The sequence below is a fragment of the Aplysia californica genome, unplaced genomic scaffold, assembly GCF_000002075.1.
Source record: "Aplysia californica isolate F4 #8 unplaced genomic scaffold, AplCal3.0 scaffold00186, whole genome shotgun sequence".
Lineage (NCBI taxonomy): Eukaryota > Metazoa > Mollusca > Gastropoda > Aplysiida > Aplysiidae > Aplysia > Aplysia californica.
In genome coordinates this window covers 526,310-546,266 of record NW_004797456.1, presented here as the reverse complement: position 1 = coordinate 546,266, position 19,957 = coordinate 526,310, and the positions used below count along the sequence as shown (strand labels likewise).

The 19,957-nt window shown below is 38.1% G+C and overlaps 1 protein-coding gene across 2 annotated transcripts in view; it reads right to left on the bottom strand.

Moving 5' to 3' along the window:
- LOC101845400 overlaps positions 1-19,793 on the bottom strand; it is a 40,893-nt gene extending 21,100 nt beyond the window's left edge. Inside the window, exons 1-9 of one of the 2 annotated variants that reach the window (XM_035969816.1) lie at positions 18,713-19,793; positions 11,910-12,092; positions 10,957-11,010; positions 6,760-6,912; positions 5,429-5,566; positions 4,563-4,678; positions 4,010-4,104; positions 757-1,464; positions 277-338 (exon numbers count right to left, since the gene is read on the bottom strand). In XM_035969816.1, coding sequence (XP_035825709.1) covers positions 277-338; positions 757-1,464; positions 4,010-4,104; positions 4,563-4,678; positions 5,429-5,566; positions 6,760-6,912; positions 10,957-11,010; positions 11,910-12,035 — 1,452 coding nt within the window. In that variant the 5' untranslated portion in view covers positions 12,036-12,092; positions 18,713-19,793. The remainder of the gene's footprint in view (positions 1-276; positions 339-756; positions 1,465-4,009; positions 4,105-4,562; positions 4,679-5,428; positions 5,567-6,759; positions 6,913-10,956; positions 11,011-11,909; positions 12,093-18,712) is intronic. The other variant, XM_005098548.3, reaches the window with a different exon arrangement.
- Positions 19,794-19,957: the final 164 nt, after the last annotated feature.

Sequence of the window (19,957 nt, the reverse complement as noted above, 5' to 3'; positions counted from 1 at the left end):
AAAGTCTGAAACATTTACTTTAAAAAACCCACAAAAGACCAAAATATGAATTCAAAGACATACCTCGGTTCAAGCAAAAGTACAATTTGTAAGAGCTATTAGGTTTTACAATGCATCCCAGAAACTCCACAAACAAGTGAACATCAAGAACACTCCATCACCAGCACTGTAGTCTAGCATAAGAAGTAAGCTATCAGCATGCCCTAAATTTAAGTAAGCAATCAACATGCCTTAAAGGTACAAGACGTTGACATAATGAACTGATGAGTCTCCTACCTCTGCCAACAGTTCTGCTGCACACTGATTACTCAGAGTCTTATGATGAGCAACTTGTATGTCTGCAGACATGAATTGAGGAGGGAAAAAAACCAGGAGTTATACATTGTTACACTTTAATTAAAATACTTCTCTTAAATATTTTCCATATTTCACCGAGAATGAATAAAATAGTGCAAAGCAATGAGATTTACAAATGTTGCCATTCATCCACTTTACTTATGGTTAAGAATCTTTTTAAAAACCAGAAAGGGCAGGCAATATCATTTCACAGGATTGAAAACTCCTGAGTTGTCATTCCAAAGTCCCCATAAGTGCAGCTCTACAACTGCACATGACTTCAGCCATGAAGCACTATATGATATGGGCATAATGATCTTTTCAACACAGAAAAGTTAATTAAGGCACACTAATAGTGATGAAAAATAACAAAATACAACCAATAAAGTCGATGAAAAGTTTTTAAAAAACCAAACTGACCTTCTTCTGACACATTGGCTTCATTTTCCATCTGACTAGCAGCTTCCCCCTCTCCCTCTCGATCCCTCTTCCCCTCCTCCTCCTCTCCCTGTCTGACACTCTCTTCCCCGTCATCATCCTCGTCTTGCTGATCCTCCTGCAGCTGCCTGTCTAGCTGACGACTTTGTTTGAGAGCACTCCCATCACTGACCGACCGGTGCAACAGAGATTGTTTCCGCACCGCACCATCGGTCGAGTCCTTGTTCTCTGACGTGCACAGAGGGTTGAACGCACCGGACTGCTTAGCTGGCTCCCCAGAAGCAGACCCCACACCATTAGCACCTTTGGAATTTGCCGTAGAATTCTGTGATTTATATTTCAGAATAGACGAAGATCTTTCCAACTGTGCACGACGAAAGTTTGAATTGCTCAACCTCCCGTCGTCACTGCTGTTACTAGTTGACCGTCTGTCGAGGATGAACTTCTTAAAGGAATTAAAAAGAGGTTTGTCACGGCTGAAAGACTCGTGGCGTTGACTGGAATCGCTTGACTCCGTGTCACTCTCTGAAAGATCCTGAGGTAGCGTTATGGAGAGTAATGGCGTCTTCTGAAGCCTTCGCACAGACATGTACTCCCCAAGAGAAGACAGGAGGATCGAAGCTCTCTCTTTGGAGGCCTGAGATGGGGTCTGTGACCATGTCAGAACCGACAAAAGGCACTGCTCTACATCTGAAGAAAAAGGGCAAAGGGAGCTCAACAACTGAACATAAATCAATTTCCATGACAATAGAGATAAAGCACATCCGTCTTTCTCATAACTCCTCCTTTTCTTTGAACGTTACTCTCTAATCGTAACATCTCTAATCTTTAACACTTTTATGACATAATTGTGTTGTATGCTGTAAAACTCTTATCAAAACTTTTTTTTAAAATCTTTTTTTTAAATTAAAAAAGCAACTGTGACTTCATCACAAAGAGTGATTGAAAGGAACTAAATTTTTTACGCTGCTATTGACACAGTTTTTACCATTTAGGAGGCAGTCTGCTAGGACTCTGCCATCAGGGCCAACACAGCCCAAGCAGACAGATGGAGACACTCGATAAAATAACTTTCCCCACGCGAAAATTTAACTCACATATACAGTGTGCCACGACAAAGAGCTTTAATGTTACACCACAGATGGCAGTTCACACTAAGCTCTTCTTCCAGATATAAAGCAAAGACAAAGCAATCTGCAATCAACTAACTTTAAATAGACTGAAAACAGAGCTCATCCATTACAGAAGAGCAGAAAGATATTGATCCCTAGTCTAAGTATTTCAGTACATAAGTTCAGGTGGCCCTTTTGACATTCTGAACTACGCACATCACTTATCAGTCATTTATGTACGCTGAATCCCACCCCAGACACTATATGACTGACATATTTTTACCATACCATGCAACAGATGTCCATTATCATTATGTTCATATTATTATTTTTAACTCTTAGTATAAAGAAGGTTATTCCACCTTGGAAAGAAGCCAATTTTGTAATCCAATTTTTCAACATTACAAACTTCTCTAAAACTTCGCTCCTGGTTAATCTATTTGAAAAAAATAAACACCAAACTGAAGAGAAATGAATAATCCATGTAATAAAGGTACACTTCGATTATAGATATGATGGGTTTGCGGGGGTTTTAAAGATTTTTGTTTTGACTGTTAATAACTGAGCGATGCCGTGCCCCTACTCGACTTACGCCCTGTATACTTGGTACTTAAAATGAAGATCCTTAGGAGTTCATGTAAACCTTGTTCCAATCTAAAGTCCACTGGGTGGGAAGGAGGGGTGGTTTTTGATATGCATGATCAACAACATTCTACACAGAGTAAAGCCTGAGTGGCAAAAAAGAAGTACCCTGTACAGCTGAACCTACCTTAGCAGTCACCAGTACTAACGCCCACTATTCCGTGACACCCTTGCGTATTTCCTTTATTTTAAACTGTCCATAGCAATTCAAACTCAACGTGACCATGGTCAGTCATTTTCACAACAAGCTAACCTCAGGACCTGCTCATAGCAGTCATTTACTACAGAAGTTTTCTGGCGTCCCGTTGTCAGAGTAAGTGTGCAGGGGCGAAGCGTCTATATAATCAAATAATCACTGCTTCCCTTTCTAATTTTGAAACATGGTCGCTGTCAAATTCATCCTTAAACGTAAACCTCATAATTAAATGTCAAAAGACGTTCGTAATCAACAAATAAAGTGAGGCTGGAATAGAGTTGAAGGGAACATGTGCATGGCAGTCAAAGCTGTTTCATTGCCACATATACCCTGTTCACCCCTTTGGGGCCACAGTTAAAATCAATCCCAAGCCCTGATTAAGTAAGCTAACTAACACTGGTCGAGTCTACCTCACAAATGTGAGGGGAACTAACTCTTAATAATCTCTTGACTGCTGCTTGTGCTTGTTTTTTTTCCTCGACTTTTTACCGTCCTATAATCAGATCGTGACCTCGATTATGACACCAGCTCCTGGCCGCGAAAGGCTAACAAAAACAGCCAAATGTGAAATTTAAAAAATAATAATTGTCATGTTCTACCAAAGAGTTAGACTCACTGGTAGATCTATAACATATAGATCTAGTACTGACATCTCTGCTTCTTTGCTTTATGTTTATGTATTCACATCTAAAGTTAAGTTTAATTTTAGTGGGAACTGATATTTAATAAGATACTTTCCCGATTATTTTGGCGGTTGAACATACAATATGAATTCCGGATTTGTTTTCATTCACAACTCAGAGTCGCCGCCTCGAGTAAGATTCTTGTGTGATATCTACAGGCCCTATCTGGTCCCATTTCACTTTGATTACCCTGTCAAACAAGTCAGCCTTCGCCCCTGTAAGTGTGTACTTTCAATCAATGCAAAAAAACTCTCATTATAGATAACAATTGTTTTGTTTAGTTTTAGTACAGGTTTTACGGCGCTCGCAACTGCATAAGGTCATATGAGCGCCAGAGATAACAATTGCGATGGAAATAAAATGGAAAAATTACAAAACTAAGATTTCAGATTTTAAACCATCTGTTGACTTTGTCAAGTCTAGCAAGTGACCATAAATCAGATGTTATCCATAGTGCCCACTTGACTCAAATATATGATTTTTGTCTGTAATTCTGAGGGACCATTATGGACAGGTTCCATTGTATACTGTCTGTCAGATTGTCTAAGCAAAAAAAAAAAAAAAAAGTTATATTTGTATATCCTTACAATCTCAGTGCTTACCAGACACAGGTTGGATGAGATAAAATTCACATGTCTGCAACTTTTCATTCATCTGTAGAAGCCAGCTAACTCCGTTATCTTCCCTGTGCCAAAACCTGAAACAAAACAGGGCTAGAAAATACATGTGGCTTCCATGATTGGTGGGGGTCAGGCAGAACTTATGGTCAGTATGTGACTACAGTTTCAGGGATGCCACTGGGATTTTGCTAAAATACCTGACAATTTGCGAAGTTGCATTTGCAAACAAAAAGATCACTTATTATATACAAATTACAAGGAGTTGAACAGAAAACAAAAGCAGAGAATAATAACCGTACTTCTTGTCAAAATAAAGATCCCCCTCCCCTTTGCAGTTTAGACCAGTTGAAGCACAATACCAGCACATCCTACAAAAGGATGTGCTGTTCACAGGACTGTTTCTGATTCTCACTTTTTTAGAAAGTCAAAGAAGAAGTGGATTTATCTTATTTATATAAAACTGTCCACAGTTTAAGATGGTAGTCAACTCATAATTACTGCTTATCCATGCAGCAAAAATTAACTCCACACTTACCTTTTAAACTCAACTGATGTTGTTGGAATGACATTTTCAGTAACCCACGGGTCATGGTAGCGCAGGGAAAACTTAGGCTCCAAGGGTACCAGCCTCTCCTCTTTGATGCAATCAACCTGTGGCAGAGGAATGGACTACTTCTTCTTGGCACTGTAAACTTTAAAAACATTATCCTCTTCACACGATCAATGACTACTTAACTAAATCGGTAAACGAGAAATCTAAAAAAACTACTGACTTAAATGTTTTATTCTTTGTGAGACACCACCAGCCCATTAACTTCTGCTCACTCAAGTTGAGACACAATGTCCTTAGATGTTTATGTCACATGGACTGTCATTTTTAAATTCAAATCCACTTTTACTTTTATTTGCAGATGAATGGAATTCCTTCTTGTTGCAAAAAAATTCCTAAAATACAGGAAGAGCCAAAAAATATAACTTATAAAATCTAAAACAATACAATAGTGAATTATATGGCAGTTGAAAAATACAAAAAGAACTCTCAAACTTTCATCTTTCTCACAAAAAGGGTGTGACAGTTCGCAATTCATACAGAAAATTATGCACTGGTTTTTGTTTCGCACTGCATTATTTCTATTATTCATATCAAGTAATGAAATTGGTCCAGAAGAACACATGGCTCAGAGGTGTCAACTAACAGCAAACAAAGATCCTGAAATTTTCGGATTCTGTGGAAACCTGCATGCCCTGACTCAAACTTTACAGATCATATTGGACATCAATATGTATCAAGACTATATTTATGTAAAGCGCAATATCCGGAAATTTACAGAAATCCAGATCTAGCTAGCAAAATGAACACTTTAATAGCTCTTCTCACCACATGGACTCTGCAGTACTTACCTGCACAGGCATAGATGGCAAGCCACGGCTTGAAGATGGCACTTCGTGTGACTTGAGGTTGTGAGTGTGGGATGTTGAGATCACGCCCGGCTTCCAGTCACACGACTGACTGATGTCTTTCAGCACCTGGAGTAGGGCCTGCATTCAAGGAGAAACTTGGTCAACTCTCCCATACTGTCATTTCATATGCCTTCACAATCAGCATCCTATATTCATGATCCCCGAAATTCAGAAGGAAAAGAAAGTGCTGCTTATCTAGCAAACACAAACTGCAAGTGCAAAAAACCCCCGGTTGAACCTGCTTTAACAAGCACCTGTTTGACTGTATTCCTAATTAGGTAATTATAGAGATAATAAATAAATAGTATTTGTATAGCTCATATCCCAATTCAACAGACAGCTCTATGAACTTTACCAACTATGTTATTAACCCTAAAATACCCTTGGACACTCAGAAACATTTTCGGCTTCCAAGGAAGCATATGGAAAATACCTTGCATCAGTTTAATTCAAAACAATAAGGTCCAACATAAATGGAAGAGAAGAAGCAAAACAAAAAACAAAATGCACTGAAAATGATACAAGAAAAAAAAAAAAGAAAGAAAGGCCTTCCAACATTTTCAAGCAGATGTTTGCCCCTGATTGCTAATGTCTCTTCTGGATCTGACAATCTGAGAAAACTTTTGCCTTGAAGCACATACTAGAACTTTTACAAAAAAGGAAACTTCTTTAGAACGGCAAGCACTACCAAACACACTCGTGACTCATACTGGCAGTGTTTTTTATTTTTTAAGAGAGGCATAATTGAGTAAAGAAATACAGTTTTTAGTTTAGTTTTAGTTAGAGTTTTATAGCACTTACAAAACAAACAGGTTATATAAATGCCGAGGATTAGAGGTGTTACAAGGGAGTAACAAACACAAGAAAGATGGAAAAGAGATAAGGAAAGGCCATAGACGTTTGATAGAAAAGAAGGTGCAAACCACACTACAGTACCCGCCAACCTCCCATGAAATCCAGCATCTGATTACCTCAAAGAAGACAGCAGAAACATTGTCAGCAGAGATCAGTTCTTCATTTTGAAAAAAAATAGCCAAAGAAAGTTTTAAAAAATCATTCGAAATCAAAAATGAATTTCAGCATGAGAAACTAGCAAAACACAAAACTGAACTCACAAAGTGGCTCTCAGCAGGACCTTTAGCAATTTGGCATTCTTAAGTTGTATTATACATATAGCATTCATTTTTATTTAGTCACAAATTCCCCTTAGCTAACATTATTCTCTTTTCAAAAGGGAAGGAAACAATTTGAAACTGTTTCATCATACAAACCTGAGACGATGCTCCAATTCTGTCAAAAGCTGCAAACACTTTAATTGAAGGTGCATTAATGTTGTGTGGAAATGTCAAGAAATTGAACCAGATGCGATGTCCATGTGCATAGCTGTCAATCTTCCATCCCTTCTGATTGGATATAGGGAAAGGCTGGAAAATACAAATGAATTCAGTCACCAAACTTTTCAAAACACAGGAAAAAGTAGCACAAAATAATCTTTATATGAACAGTTTAATCACAAAACATGACAGACCATTTTCAAAATCTGGCCGAAACTAGCACTGTCATATTCAGAAAGGTGAGACACATTCCATAGTCAACTTCTTTTTTTTCTCTTTAAGAATAGCAGAAAATGAAACTTATTTTTTAAAAATGCAACAAAAGCAGTACACCTTTTTTGACACACCACGACATATCCTCAGCTCACAAGTTCTTTCTTCACATCATGAGACTTTGCTTGATGTTGACTAAAATTTGTCAGCATTTCTTTCCTTTTCTCATAATAGTCACGTGGATATATTATTGGGTGACCTTATTTGGGCCACAGTGTGGCCTAAATAAGCTAAACCCCCCTCCCTTACCTTATTTAGGCCACACTGTGGCCCAAATAAGCTAAACCCCCCTCCCTTACCTTATTTAGGCCACATCATATGGTAGATTTCTTGAACTAACCATGGATTCGGAAGGTCGAAATTCTACTAATCTTTTTATTTAGTGCGGGGGATTATTTCAAAATAGAGGATGATTCTAAATAAGTGGACCAAGTGTAAGAGTTGTGTGTGTGTGTGTGTGTATGTGTTTGTTTTGTGTGTGGTTGTGGTGAGAGAGAGAGAGAGAGATCTAGAGAGAGAGAGAGTAAATGTAGTAGTGTGTTTGTATGTGTGTAATGTGTGAATGTTATTGTGTGCATGAGTGTCTATCTCAGTTGTACGGTCCAAATGTACATTATTTTGTTGAGAATTTTACATAGAACTCAACTACAAAACACCTTTATACAAAGTCACAGAAATATTCTTTTTGTGCTTATTGAGGTGCAGTACAGGGTGATTAAAACCTGCAAGGATAATTGGACAAAATGGGCAATATCTTACTAATGCTAATACTAATGGTCATATTTAGACAAATCCTATATCATTCTCTTTTTCTTAACAGCTCATGGTTATTAAAGAGTCAGCAAACTAGATCAAGGTAGTAATTTCGGATTCCTAATATTATGGGCATTCTTTAAAAAATTTAAACTTGTTTTTAGCGCTTTTTTCAACGTAAAACGGATTCCGTAAAAAAAACAACAACAACAATGACCTTATCTTTCTTTTTTAAGGTATTGTGCATACATTTGTGTGAAACTATTTTATTCTATGCTTTCAAGTACATGAAAAAAGCTAATAAAATCAAGCAAAATGTTTTTCAGAGACATAGATCTAGTAGTAAGCCCACTGGAACATTTTATAAACCGTGAAAAGATCACCAGAAAATAACAAAATTATCTTATGATTTTCACTTGCACTTGCAATTTTTTTGACAAATTATCGTCTACCTCGTTATCTTTTTTTTTTCACATATTTCTTCACTATTCATGACAACTGGCATGTTTTCCAGTTATTATCAAGGAAGTGGATAGGCGGACCACGGGGTCTATCTAGCCCCAAAAGGATAGGTGGACCGCGGGGTCTACCTAACAAAATGCTGTTTTAGGATGTGAACCCTGGAATCAGCGTAGTGAAATAAGTAGATCTAGGTTTGACTAAGGATCGGTGGACCCCGGGGTCAACATAGTGAAATAAGTAGATCTCAGTTTATTTTATAGTAAGACTGGCGGAGCCCGTGGTCAACGTAGTGAAATTATAAGTAGATCTAGGTTTAAATTAATAAGGATTGGTGGACCCCTGGGTCAACGTAGTGAAATTATAAGTAGATCTAGGTTTAATTAAGGTTTGGTGGACCCTGGGGTCAACGTAGTGAAATAAGTACATGTAGATCTAGGTTTAATTTTAAGGATTGGTGGACCCAGGAGTCAACGTAGTGAAATAGGAAGGTTTAGATTTAAGGTGGACCCCAGGGTCTACCTAACGAAATTTAATACTAGTTAGGTTTTAGAATAGGTGGACCATGCGGTCACCGTAGTAAAATAAGTAGGTTTAATCACAGTGTCCCGGGGGTCCACCAATTCTTAATTAAACCTTCTTATTCCTCTACGGCTATGGTGACTCCGGGGTCCACCAATCCTTTTAAAATTAAACCTACTTATTTCACTACGGTGACCCCGGGGTCTACTAATCTTTAAATAAATCTACTTACATGTATTTCACTACGGTGACCCCGGGGTCCACCTGTCCTAAAACCTAGTATTTTGCTAGGTAGACCCCGTTTTTAACAATATCCAGAAAATAACATAAAATGAGTATATAGATCTATATCTATACGCATTTTATTAAGTATATACTTAAAAATAAAAGACTGAGCAGAGCCTCACAATGTAAATTCTGTGCTCTACACGTAGAGAAAGTCTTAAGTTTGCGCAAAACAGATTTTAGAAAAAAAAGTTGATCTAATTATTCTAATAAAAGTAAAAGTGATTGTTATGGTGAGATTTGTTATTATTAATTCTGGAAATACAGATAGTTGCTGAATCTAAAATTAACTAGAACTGTGCAATTCGTTTTATTTCAATTCCAAAGCCCAAAGGCATAGCAATGAGTTAGATCTAGATCTAGCAGTTGTAGGCTCTCTGGCTGCTTCTAACATTTGTCTGCTACTACTGATTCTAGACAGGGAATCTAGATCTAGATCTAGCTATCACCTGCACTATTAAAGTCAAATATATGGTAAAATAAAAACAAAACTGTGAATCGCTTTGTCAGTCAGTACATCCCAATTGCCATAGCAGCACGTATTAATAGTTGAATAATTATACCGAAGCAACATGTTATCACAGTGTGCAGGGGAGAGCGGGGTGCCCTGGTCGCTGACCGGTCGATTCGGTGGTTCGGCTTTTGTAGATCTATGCATTTTTTACGGAAAGCCCTATTACTAGATCTATTAGTGTTGTGAAAACTTCAACCTCTACAGCTAAGGCGGCAAAAGATGTTGGAAAATAATAATACGTCCTGAAGTTTCATAATTTATACAGAATAATACAGCTAGTAGTTTTTATCTCATCGAGTTATAAAAATGGCCTTGTAACTTGTTTTCAGAAGCAAATTTTAATAGTTACAGTTCTACCGAATCGATTTTCACGCAAATTCAACCATTTTGATGACCATTTCTTTTCCTTTTAAAAAGATAAAGGCCTGTCGGATGTGGCAGTGCGATTAACACTAAGTTGTTTAGACCCATCAAAACACAAGGCTTCGTGGCCGATCACAAAGGTCTACGGGGCTTATCGAGGCCGATTCGCCCTGCCGCGTGCACGTTCACTAAACTGCCTACTAGATAGAATCTACTACCAAAGATTCTTCTCGATCTTTGCTACTACTACTACTACTACTACTACATCTACATGTAGGCTACTACTACTAGACAGTACGAGAGATGTACTACTACGAGACAGTACGAGAGAGTGCCACCCAGGCAAAGATAGTGTAACTTTGACTCAGCCACGTTGTGTACACACTTTTTATACCCCAAATTTGACCCGGAAGTCCATTCGGAGGATTTGACCTTTTTACTTGACCAAAGTGTGCCAAAATGGTAGCCTAGATTTTGCCCCTCCATGAAGGAAAAATCTGGCCCTCATTCAAACCATTGAGATTGAGCAAAACTTTGCGTATCGTGCTTTGTTCTTACAATATTCATTATGATATATATAAGTTGTACACTGAGACAAAACTGTACTAAATGAGAAAGGTGCACCATTATGAAAGTGGAACGAACTCAGTTGCCTTAAAAGGGTGTCCCCTGGTAGTTTGAGCATGTGTGGCCTAAATAAGCTAAACCCCCCTCCCTTACCTTATTTAGGCCATATGTGGCCCAAATAAGCACTCCCTATATTATTATGTCGCGTTTTGTCAAAAATGTGAGGAGAACTAATTGATTTAAAGGATAGAAATCAGACCTAGATTTTATCATACAACGAATATCAACTATGTCGAACATGTTTATTCTAAAAACCAAGTTGCTCGTATCAAGTGGGTGGAGAACAAAAATTATAATGTATCTCAAAAATTAAAAAAACACTGACACAAAATTCATACCCTAACATTCTTGAAAAGGTCTAAAACTTCCAAAATGCTGAAGTGGTCCCTTTTCTGAGGAGTTAAAAAAAGAATAACAAATTAGTAATAGAGGTAAAGTGGCAATATTTTCATCCTACACGAAAATTATACAATTAAATTGTTTTTGTCTAAGACAGACTGTTTAATTTTTGAAAGAAGACAAATTACAAGTGATAGCAACATTATTTATTGCCTTGAGATTTTTAAAAAAACGCTTGTTGTCAGGCAAAACAACACATTTAAGACAACTGAAACCTATAGAGTTCTAAATATACAGCTACAGCTCACTTTTTAAACCATTTTCACATCATGCCTTTTTTAAGCTTATAAGACAAAGAGGAGAATTATGTTGATATTTTGACATTTTGTACTTTTTAGTCAACTTATAAGGAGAAGATTACCATTGGTAAAAATAATTAACATTAAATGTGCCAATTTATATATGTCAATATCAAGTTTGACTCCAAACATTTGGGAATATGCACAATTAATTAGATAAAAATGAAGAAAGCATAACTGTAAAACAAAGATAAAACCATTCCCCCTCTAAAAGAAAAAAAAATCAGTGCCTATATTTCAATTTTTTAAAACTATAAAAACAATTGACCATTTTTGTTATCAGGATAAGCCTATTGCTTTTCAAACAAAGATATAAGACTGCTACTGTGTGCCAACAAATAGCAGTATGGAAAAGTATAAATTTAAAAGTAAACAAAAGAGGCAAGATAAAAGTTTGGGACCTTAACTCAAGCCTCCAACTGGCAACAAAGAAAATACAATTAAAATTAGGAGGCTTAAAAAAAAGTACATTGCATAAATACATGAACCACAACACAAACCAACATATCATTAACTTTAAATGCTATACTATACAACAGTAAACAGATCATGACATGAATAGTTTCAATACAAAAATCAAAACTACAACTCACCTTGCTGAGAACGTAAGCGTTGCCGTTTATCCATCGTAAAAGTGACAGATACTTATTTAACTTAAAGGCCACCACCACCAAAACACAGACAGCAGTGGATAAAAAAGAAAAGAACATCAGATCCATGACTTATGATATTGTGGAAGCTAATGAGGCCCAATTCATCCTTGGAGTTTCCTTCCTCTGGCGAAAAAAGACAGAATAACGAATCTCAATGTCATATTTTAAATCAAAAGTCTTTAAATAAAAAAGGCAATACGAAGACAAGTGGAAAAGTCAATCACACATCATTGCACAACGGTTAAACTAAGAACTGAATTTCAATGATATTCTAGAGAGCAAAGATTTTATATTCAACTCTACAACCTGCTCATCTGTTCTATTACTTGTTGAAGTGTAAAAATGTATATATATGCCAGCATCTGTTCGAGGAAAGACGATATTCGGCAAATTAAAACTAGCTGCCTGCCATCCTTTAGCTTTAGCATGACAAACGTAATCTAGAACTTAGGGCTTAGACTATCATGTACCGCTTTCAACCACCATTACAATCATGATTAATTGATGACAGTCTTACTGTGAATACATCTTTGAAATGTTACCAAATAGTAAAATTAAAGTTTAAAAAAATAGATTCCCATATATACTGACCCTTCCGACAAATTATTTTACAATGGCACACATTATTTGTACAAAAAAATATGCAAGAGTATAGTCAAAATATATACTCTACGACAAAAAGGTAAGGAACACCGTTAACTATGCGCATGCATTTTTCATATGTGACAATTACAATTTTATATTATACCTTTAGAAATTATCATGGGCTACATTTGAGTGAGCAGTCAGTTCAACAATGTGCATTGTAAACAACTTTGAAAACATATTGTGCTCGAATTATGAACACGAGGCACTTGCTAAAATGTGCAAGTTCACGAAAAGATTGCTTGTTTTTACATGGTGGATAAAAAAATTATACTGCCTTTTAGTTGTGTAAAGAAAACATACACGTGGTAAATCATTATATGTTGAGTGAACACTATGCCCAAACAATTACTTACTATAACAGCTCTTGCAATGAGTTGAAAATGTAATCACCAAAACAGTATGCCTATGTATGAGAAAGTTAAATTCGCATGACAGAGGAAGGGCCATTGGTTGACTCCACGATGGTGTTTCCTTGAGGGAGGTGGATCTGAGACCTGTTGTTTTGCCTCCTATAGTCAGCTGACTACAAGACCGGTACCAACAAAACGAAAGCACTGACAAACGTTGTCAGTCTGGGAGGCCCAGGTCAACCACTGCGAGTATGAGCCCATTAATCCAACGCCAGGCTGTTGCAACCTGTACAACAACAGCTGGCAGCGGCATCACTCGGCAGGGTCTCAGACAAACTACTCACACAGATGTAAGCACTCGAACTGTTACAAATCACTTGCACCGATTTGAGCTTCAATCTAGATACCCCGTTCACAGACACTGGCTCACCCAAGCCCACCAAGAAGTGAATAGAGGGTACATGATAGCATCAAGGGTGGACATGAGTAGACTGGGTTCATGTCTTCTTCCCCAATGAGTCAAGATTCCAGTTGGAGCCACATGATGGTTGCATTCAAGTACGGAGATGTCATGGATAGCGCTTTCAAGACGACTACATTGTGGAAACAGCCCTTCTGTGGCGGCATGAGGTGGGACAAGTCTTCACAATGGCCCCTCTCTAACACATTCAGGGCAATCTCAATGCCAATCACTATCGTGACAAGATTGTACAGCCTCTTGTGGTCCTGCAGCGGCGGCTGACTGGTGCTGGCGCAATCTTCCAGGACGACAACCCCAGACACATTGTGCTCATGTCATCAACAATTTCATTGCTCAAAATGGAATTAACAGACTGCCTTTGCCCACAAAGAGCCCTGATCTAAACCCAATTGTACATTATGACCAGCTAGGGTCCCGTGTTCAGGAAAATTACCCACCATCAGAAACTCTTAATCAGCTCCTTCACAATCTTCAGCAAGAGCGGAATGCTCTTCTACAAGTGTTCCTGAAAAACTTGGTAAATCTATGAACAACAGGTGCAGAGAGTGCTTGGTTAATAATGGACGTTACGATTACAGAGCCTGGTACTGAAACCATCATTTTAGGGATTTAAACATTTTTTCCAGGTACCTTTTTTCATCGTACAAATTGTTGTTGGAGTATATTTCTTACAACAATGTTTGATATTATCACATACTTCTTTAATATTAAACTATCTGTTAAAAAAAAAGGCAGATTTGTCTTTGACTCTTTTGTTCTCTTTTAATTTGCATTCATGTGTTCCCTTACTTTTTTAAAAGAGTATAATATATATCACGACGCAGTGGAATCAGGGGCTCGTCAATTTTAGTGCATGTGAAGTTAGTTGGTATCATCTGAAAGCTGATTTATTTGCCTTGGTTTCAATGGAATAAATATCCAACTATCTTGAATACACCTCAAGATATTTGCGATTGAAGGAAGTGAGGTCGCCTGGTTTCAGTGGTGAAATTAGCTAGAAAATGGCCCCCAAAGTTTGGTAACTCCAATAGGTAAAGAACCCTTGAAAACAGAAAAATGCCACGTTTTGAGCTTTTAAATCAACGTTTTTCAGTAAAATTCACATGGAAATATTTTAATATTTTTATACCGAAATAAAAAAGGTTGAGCCCAAAAATAAAAATTCAATAAAAATGACCAAACTCTCTGAAAAATGCGTTTCTCCAATTCCTGTATTTTGACGAGCGCCTGATTTCACCAACCTGCCTCAAATATATTATATTACATCACCATGGGCAATGTATAAAAATTCCTGGTTGGCACTCTGCGGCACCCTTGATTTTGAGCTAGGATTATCATATCTTGAGGGGACACACCCTTGTGACCATCCGCCAAAACATTTTGTCAGACAAACTTGATTCTTCAATCTTGTGAGCCTGGTCTCATTAACAACTCGGCCGTTGGAGCCCCCTACAATTACTTTGGGGATTCCCATTTGCTTTTATCTGTGCAGCTTTGAACCTTGTTGGACACTCACACTTTTCAAAAGCGGAATTAGAAATCAATGGCTCAACTCTGGAATACAGATCATGATTATGTGTATCAAATTATACATACTGAGACCAACAACAACACAATAGTCAAGATCTCTGATGAGGGGAGACACACCTTTAAATTTAAAGCAACAAAACTGTTGAGTTAGTAGTAAGACAGAGAAAGACCTAGACCTTAGTAGATCTCTAGAATCTTGACATCGATTTTTATGTTGAAGTGATTATTTCTCTGAATGCTCAGGAAAATAAACCTGATCTCTATTTCTCCGAACGGTTTCTGTTCTCGAGATTTTTTGGTTATTAGCGCGAGTTCGGCATCATCTTTCATTCTGCTATTCTGCGAGGACAGGGAAGAAGCATTTATTGCATCGAATTCAATTTCTAGAGCTAGAGATTTTTAAATGTCTGAATATTCAGATACAGTACTCTCCACCTAAGATCACATCGCTTACGATCCCGGTTCCCAAAGATCTCGCTGTTTTAAGAAAACAGAATTTTTACTATACAAAAGTCACCCCTAACATCCCGCTCTGATTCAGTCTGAAGGTCTACATTCGGCTAAGATCCCGCATTTCAGATCATAATTTGCGGAATAAAAACGCGGGCGGGACAGCCGATCAATCAAGAGTGAAAAGTTGAGATCAATATACTGTCGGTCGCGTCAAAGATCAGCCACTATCATGAATGTGATCACATACGTAAACTCGATGAAGCGATACAATATTTGCCCCAGATGGGATCACACTGGGGTGTGAAATGACCGACACATTTGTTTTCCCTGAACATCGCACTCACACCTGAGCTCTCCCCCTTAACTTACATCACTCGCTGGGTGGGTAGGGCCTATATATGTTCACTCCAGGCGGGATCACATTGAACTGTAAACTCTTCCCTGAGCTGACCAGACCATTGCAGAAGTTGTCTCTACTCCCGAATTTGCGAGACAGACTGAATTGTAATAGGGGTGTTCACAACGTAATGGTTTGTGTAACGACAAAGGCGGGGGAGGGGGGAGCCTCGGTCAGATATGGAAATCTATAATTTTCGACAGGTAAAAGGGAGAGGCAACTGGATAAGCGTGGATCTTGAGACTCATGATAGAATAATAAGTGAAAATGGCGCACCTCATCCCGCTATGCACTGTGATAGGTCATCAAGGTTAACCACTCTTTGCTCTCCATACTATACGTCATAAACCCACCAAGAGTCTGTTCATTTTAGAGTGGAGGGAGACCAATTTACCGATTGTGAGCCTTAGCACGGGTCAACATACATTCTTCCCGGGGTTCGTCGATTAAGATCCCGGTTCACCTATGACCCCGCATTTCCTTGCTCCCGAGCACTGGAATCTTAGGAGGCGGAGACTAATGTACTTCAATTGCTTTAACTTACTTTAAAATAATTGGTTGGGGCAACATTCCCGGACTATAATACTTCATTTGAAATGCCTTCAAAAGGTACTGAGAGAAAACAAGACTGCTCGACTTAGGCAGTGTGTAACCTATTTTGCATTTAGTCACCCCAAAAGCAAAGACTAAAAATAATGATAGATATCTAGATAGGAAGAGCTACGGCTAGACTGGTTGGCTAGAAGTACAGCCAGACAGCTGGGTTAGGCCCCGCGTCCACTGCGCTTTTTCGTCACTTGCAGGCCAAGCTCACATGCAAATGAGCTTGTTTTTGTCAGTCATTGACTGCCTTTGCCTGACTACGCGATTTTTCTGCATGCGCGCTTTTTCGTCAGTCGTACAGGGGACTAAGAAAGCCTCAATTCAACTCATTTTGGAAGGAAATTTGCATCTTTAAGTACATTTTTACTTCTTCATTGTACTTTACATGATCAATAAAGTTGTATCTCATTATAATATGTTGTACAATAGCAGATTTGTGCTGAAAAACAGCAAAAAAATGAAATTAAAGCACTTGACCTAGATCTACATCTAGATCTAGATTATTTCATTCTCGGGGGAGCTAAAAATAGGCCAGGTTAGACCTAGCTAGGGATGTGTCTAGATCTAGATCTACATTCTCTAATGTTTAGTGCTTCCAATTTTCCGCCAAATTTTAGTTTTCTCCAGACCTTATCTGCCGGTCCACTAGATCTAGGCCTAGATTCTAAATCTAGATCTACATCTCGATATATCATGTCGCTTTGCCTTTCCTGAAACAGTGCTGTATATGAAGCTTAATTTACCCTTCGCTGATGAAAGTTCTGACGGCTGAGTGAACAGGGTGTCTGCGTTTGAAGGTAAACATTATTTTTGTGAGCGTGGGTTCAAATCCCAGTCCCTCCTTTTTTTTTTTTTCTCCTTCTTCTCATCGTCCCAACTTACCAACAATTTTTCCCATAATTATAATTTGTTGGTTTTTAGTTTTTTAAAGTGGTAAATAAATAAATAAATCACCTGTGCTGTCTGTTGTTCTCGTAATCATAACACACTTGGCTAAAAATAGGTTTAGCTGGTCTGACGCCGGTGGACGCGGATCTTTTTGAGTCGCTTCTACACCATGCAAAAACTTCGTACAATAGCATGGCCTGGAAATGATCTTATTTTGGTGGACGCGTAGACTAAGCCGTACTTATTCTTAATAAGATACCTAGACTGAGCATTAAAAAGGCCTACTGAATTGTAATACCATAAATTTTTAGTTTGCCTTACTTAATGACAGTGCATGTACTTTAAACCTCCTGTTTTCTAATGTTAAAAGGGCCTAAGATAAGTACAGCTAGACTGGCAGGCTAAGTACGGTTAGACTTCTTGGCTAGCACAGCTAGACGGGGCTAGGCTAGCCGTACTTGGTGGCTGAATTGATGAAATTTTTAGCTTGCGAGTTGCAAAGCCTACAGTATTTGTGGTATTTTTTTTACGAATAAACCTGTCTCATGTACAGGTTTGATATACTTTTTTTCTAGTAGTATTTTGCATGCTGAACACGAATCCTTCATTTTTTGCCGCAAATCAATAATAGTTACTGAGTTATTCATGTTTGAAAACAGAACTAGGACCAGTGGCGTAGTAATATTTGACTTACTTTTAACAACAAACAGGGGGGTTTTCAGGGGGGGGGGGGGGGCCCCCCTGAATTTCACAATGATTTGATGTTTTGGCAATTAGGATTGATAGATCTACATGAAAACAATTGATTTGCAAGTGTTTTTGGCCATACACGTGTGTTCTGCAGCAAAAATCATGGCAGTATAGCCTTCATATCAGTGCATCTGTGTGTGGGTGTAAAAGTGAATATTTACCAATAATTGTTTCCTGTTAGGCCTACTTGCAACATTACGGCAAATTACGATGACAGCATGGAGCTACCTGCCTGGTGTGGTTGTTCAGGAAGCGTCAGCACACTTGACAACAACTGCGTCAGAAGTGGAATCAGCATCCGCAATCTTTATGGATTAAACAATGCAGTAAACTGGGCATAGACCCTAAGTTCATCTAGACTCTAGACCTATATATCTGCAATACTTAAACTAGACTATCTAAATCTAGATCTAGATCTAGTTCCAGAAAGTAGAACTAAGATCTAATAGCATAAAAAAAGTGCATTCGGCTTGGTCGCCTTGACCTCACGAATTCACACTACACACTACTGCACAACTGGAACTAGAGGGGCTTACCTGTTGTACAGTACTGTAGCTTCAGAAATATTTGGAGAAAGAAATGTTAAGTTTTCCAGAATAACACAGACTAATACACACATAAATTCAAAGATGAGCAAACAAACCATTAGCATAGGCGTCCAAGAAGATAGAGGTGTAACTGTTACCGTGAACTCAATCATGGGACCCAATCCGACACACAATAATAAACTATTTCACTTCCACAACAAGAGAGTTCACATTCAGGAAACGAATGTGCTCGTTCAAACCCTGCTCGGTGATTTCATCAGAATATTGCATCGAAATTAAATAATTGGACAACAAGATCGTGCTCGTTGCATGGGATTATACTATAACCTAAAAACTCTATAGAGCCTTAACTAATATCGGTTTGGTGAGCATTTAATTTAAAACGATTCAATTGAGAACCCAACAGGGGCAATTATTGGAACGAACATTTAATTTTAAGCAAGTGAATTAATCAATTGTTGTTGTTATAATTGTTGCTGTTCTTGCTCTGTGATATTGCTGCTTGCCACGGCTGCCTGCATGCTGGTACTATGGATATAAGAGGGGGGCCTACCTCCAATGGTTACTCAAAACTAATATTATGTTTATCTCTTCCAATTATATAAAATACATATTATTATCATTATAAGAATACATTATTATATATCATTTTTGCGAGGACATTTTTGTTCATCAGTTGCAATTGATGTTTTACCCCCACGATCGTCGACAAAAGTACAGGTTAAACAAGTTATTGTTCAATTTCAACGTATGTTTGAAATATAATCATACCCTCTACCAACCTGATTATATAATAATGAGGGGTATAACGTTTTTAGACAAAGTTGTCGTCATAATGTGGTGAAAATGTAATTTATCTTAAAGTCACACTACTGTTGGCTAAGCGAAAACCACTTTTTCGGTTTGAGAATTCAAAAACAGCTGTAATCATAACCTGTTAATTTCATCCAATTCAAAGTTGAATACCGGTATATAAGAAACTGCAACAGTAGCTGAGGTAATAGCGCCTACATTTAGGATTGTACGTGGGCTTTATAGGCTATCCAGCTAGTACTTCTTTTTATTGGTTGCTTTGTACCTAGTGACAACAATCGAAGCAGCAGAAAAAGACTACGCCCATGCCGTGTTCCCCGTTAAGCGTTCAAAATTCGAGAGAACCGTTGACGTAGAAAGAAATCATAGTATCTAGATCATTGATTAATAAGCCACAGTTGTCGGCAGCGCAGCAGCTCGGCGAACGAGTGATTCTTTAGTCTCACCAAAGCTCGCAACCCAAAAAGCCATTAAATCATGCCTGTGCGGTGTGGGCCTGTGTGTGTGTGTATGTATGTATGTATGTA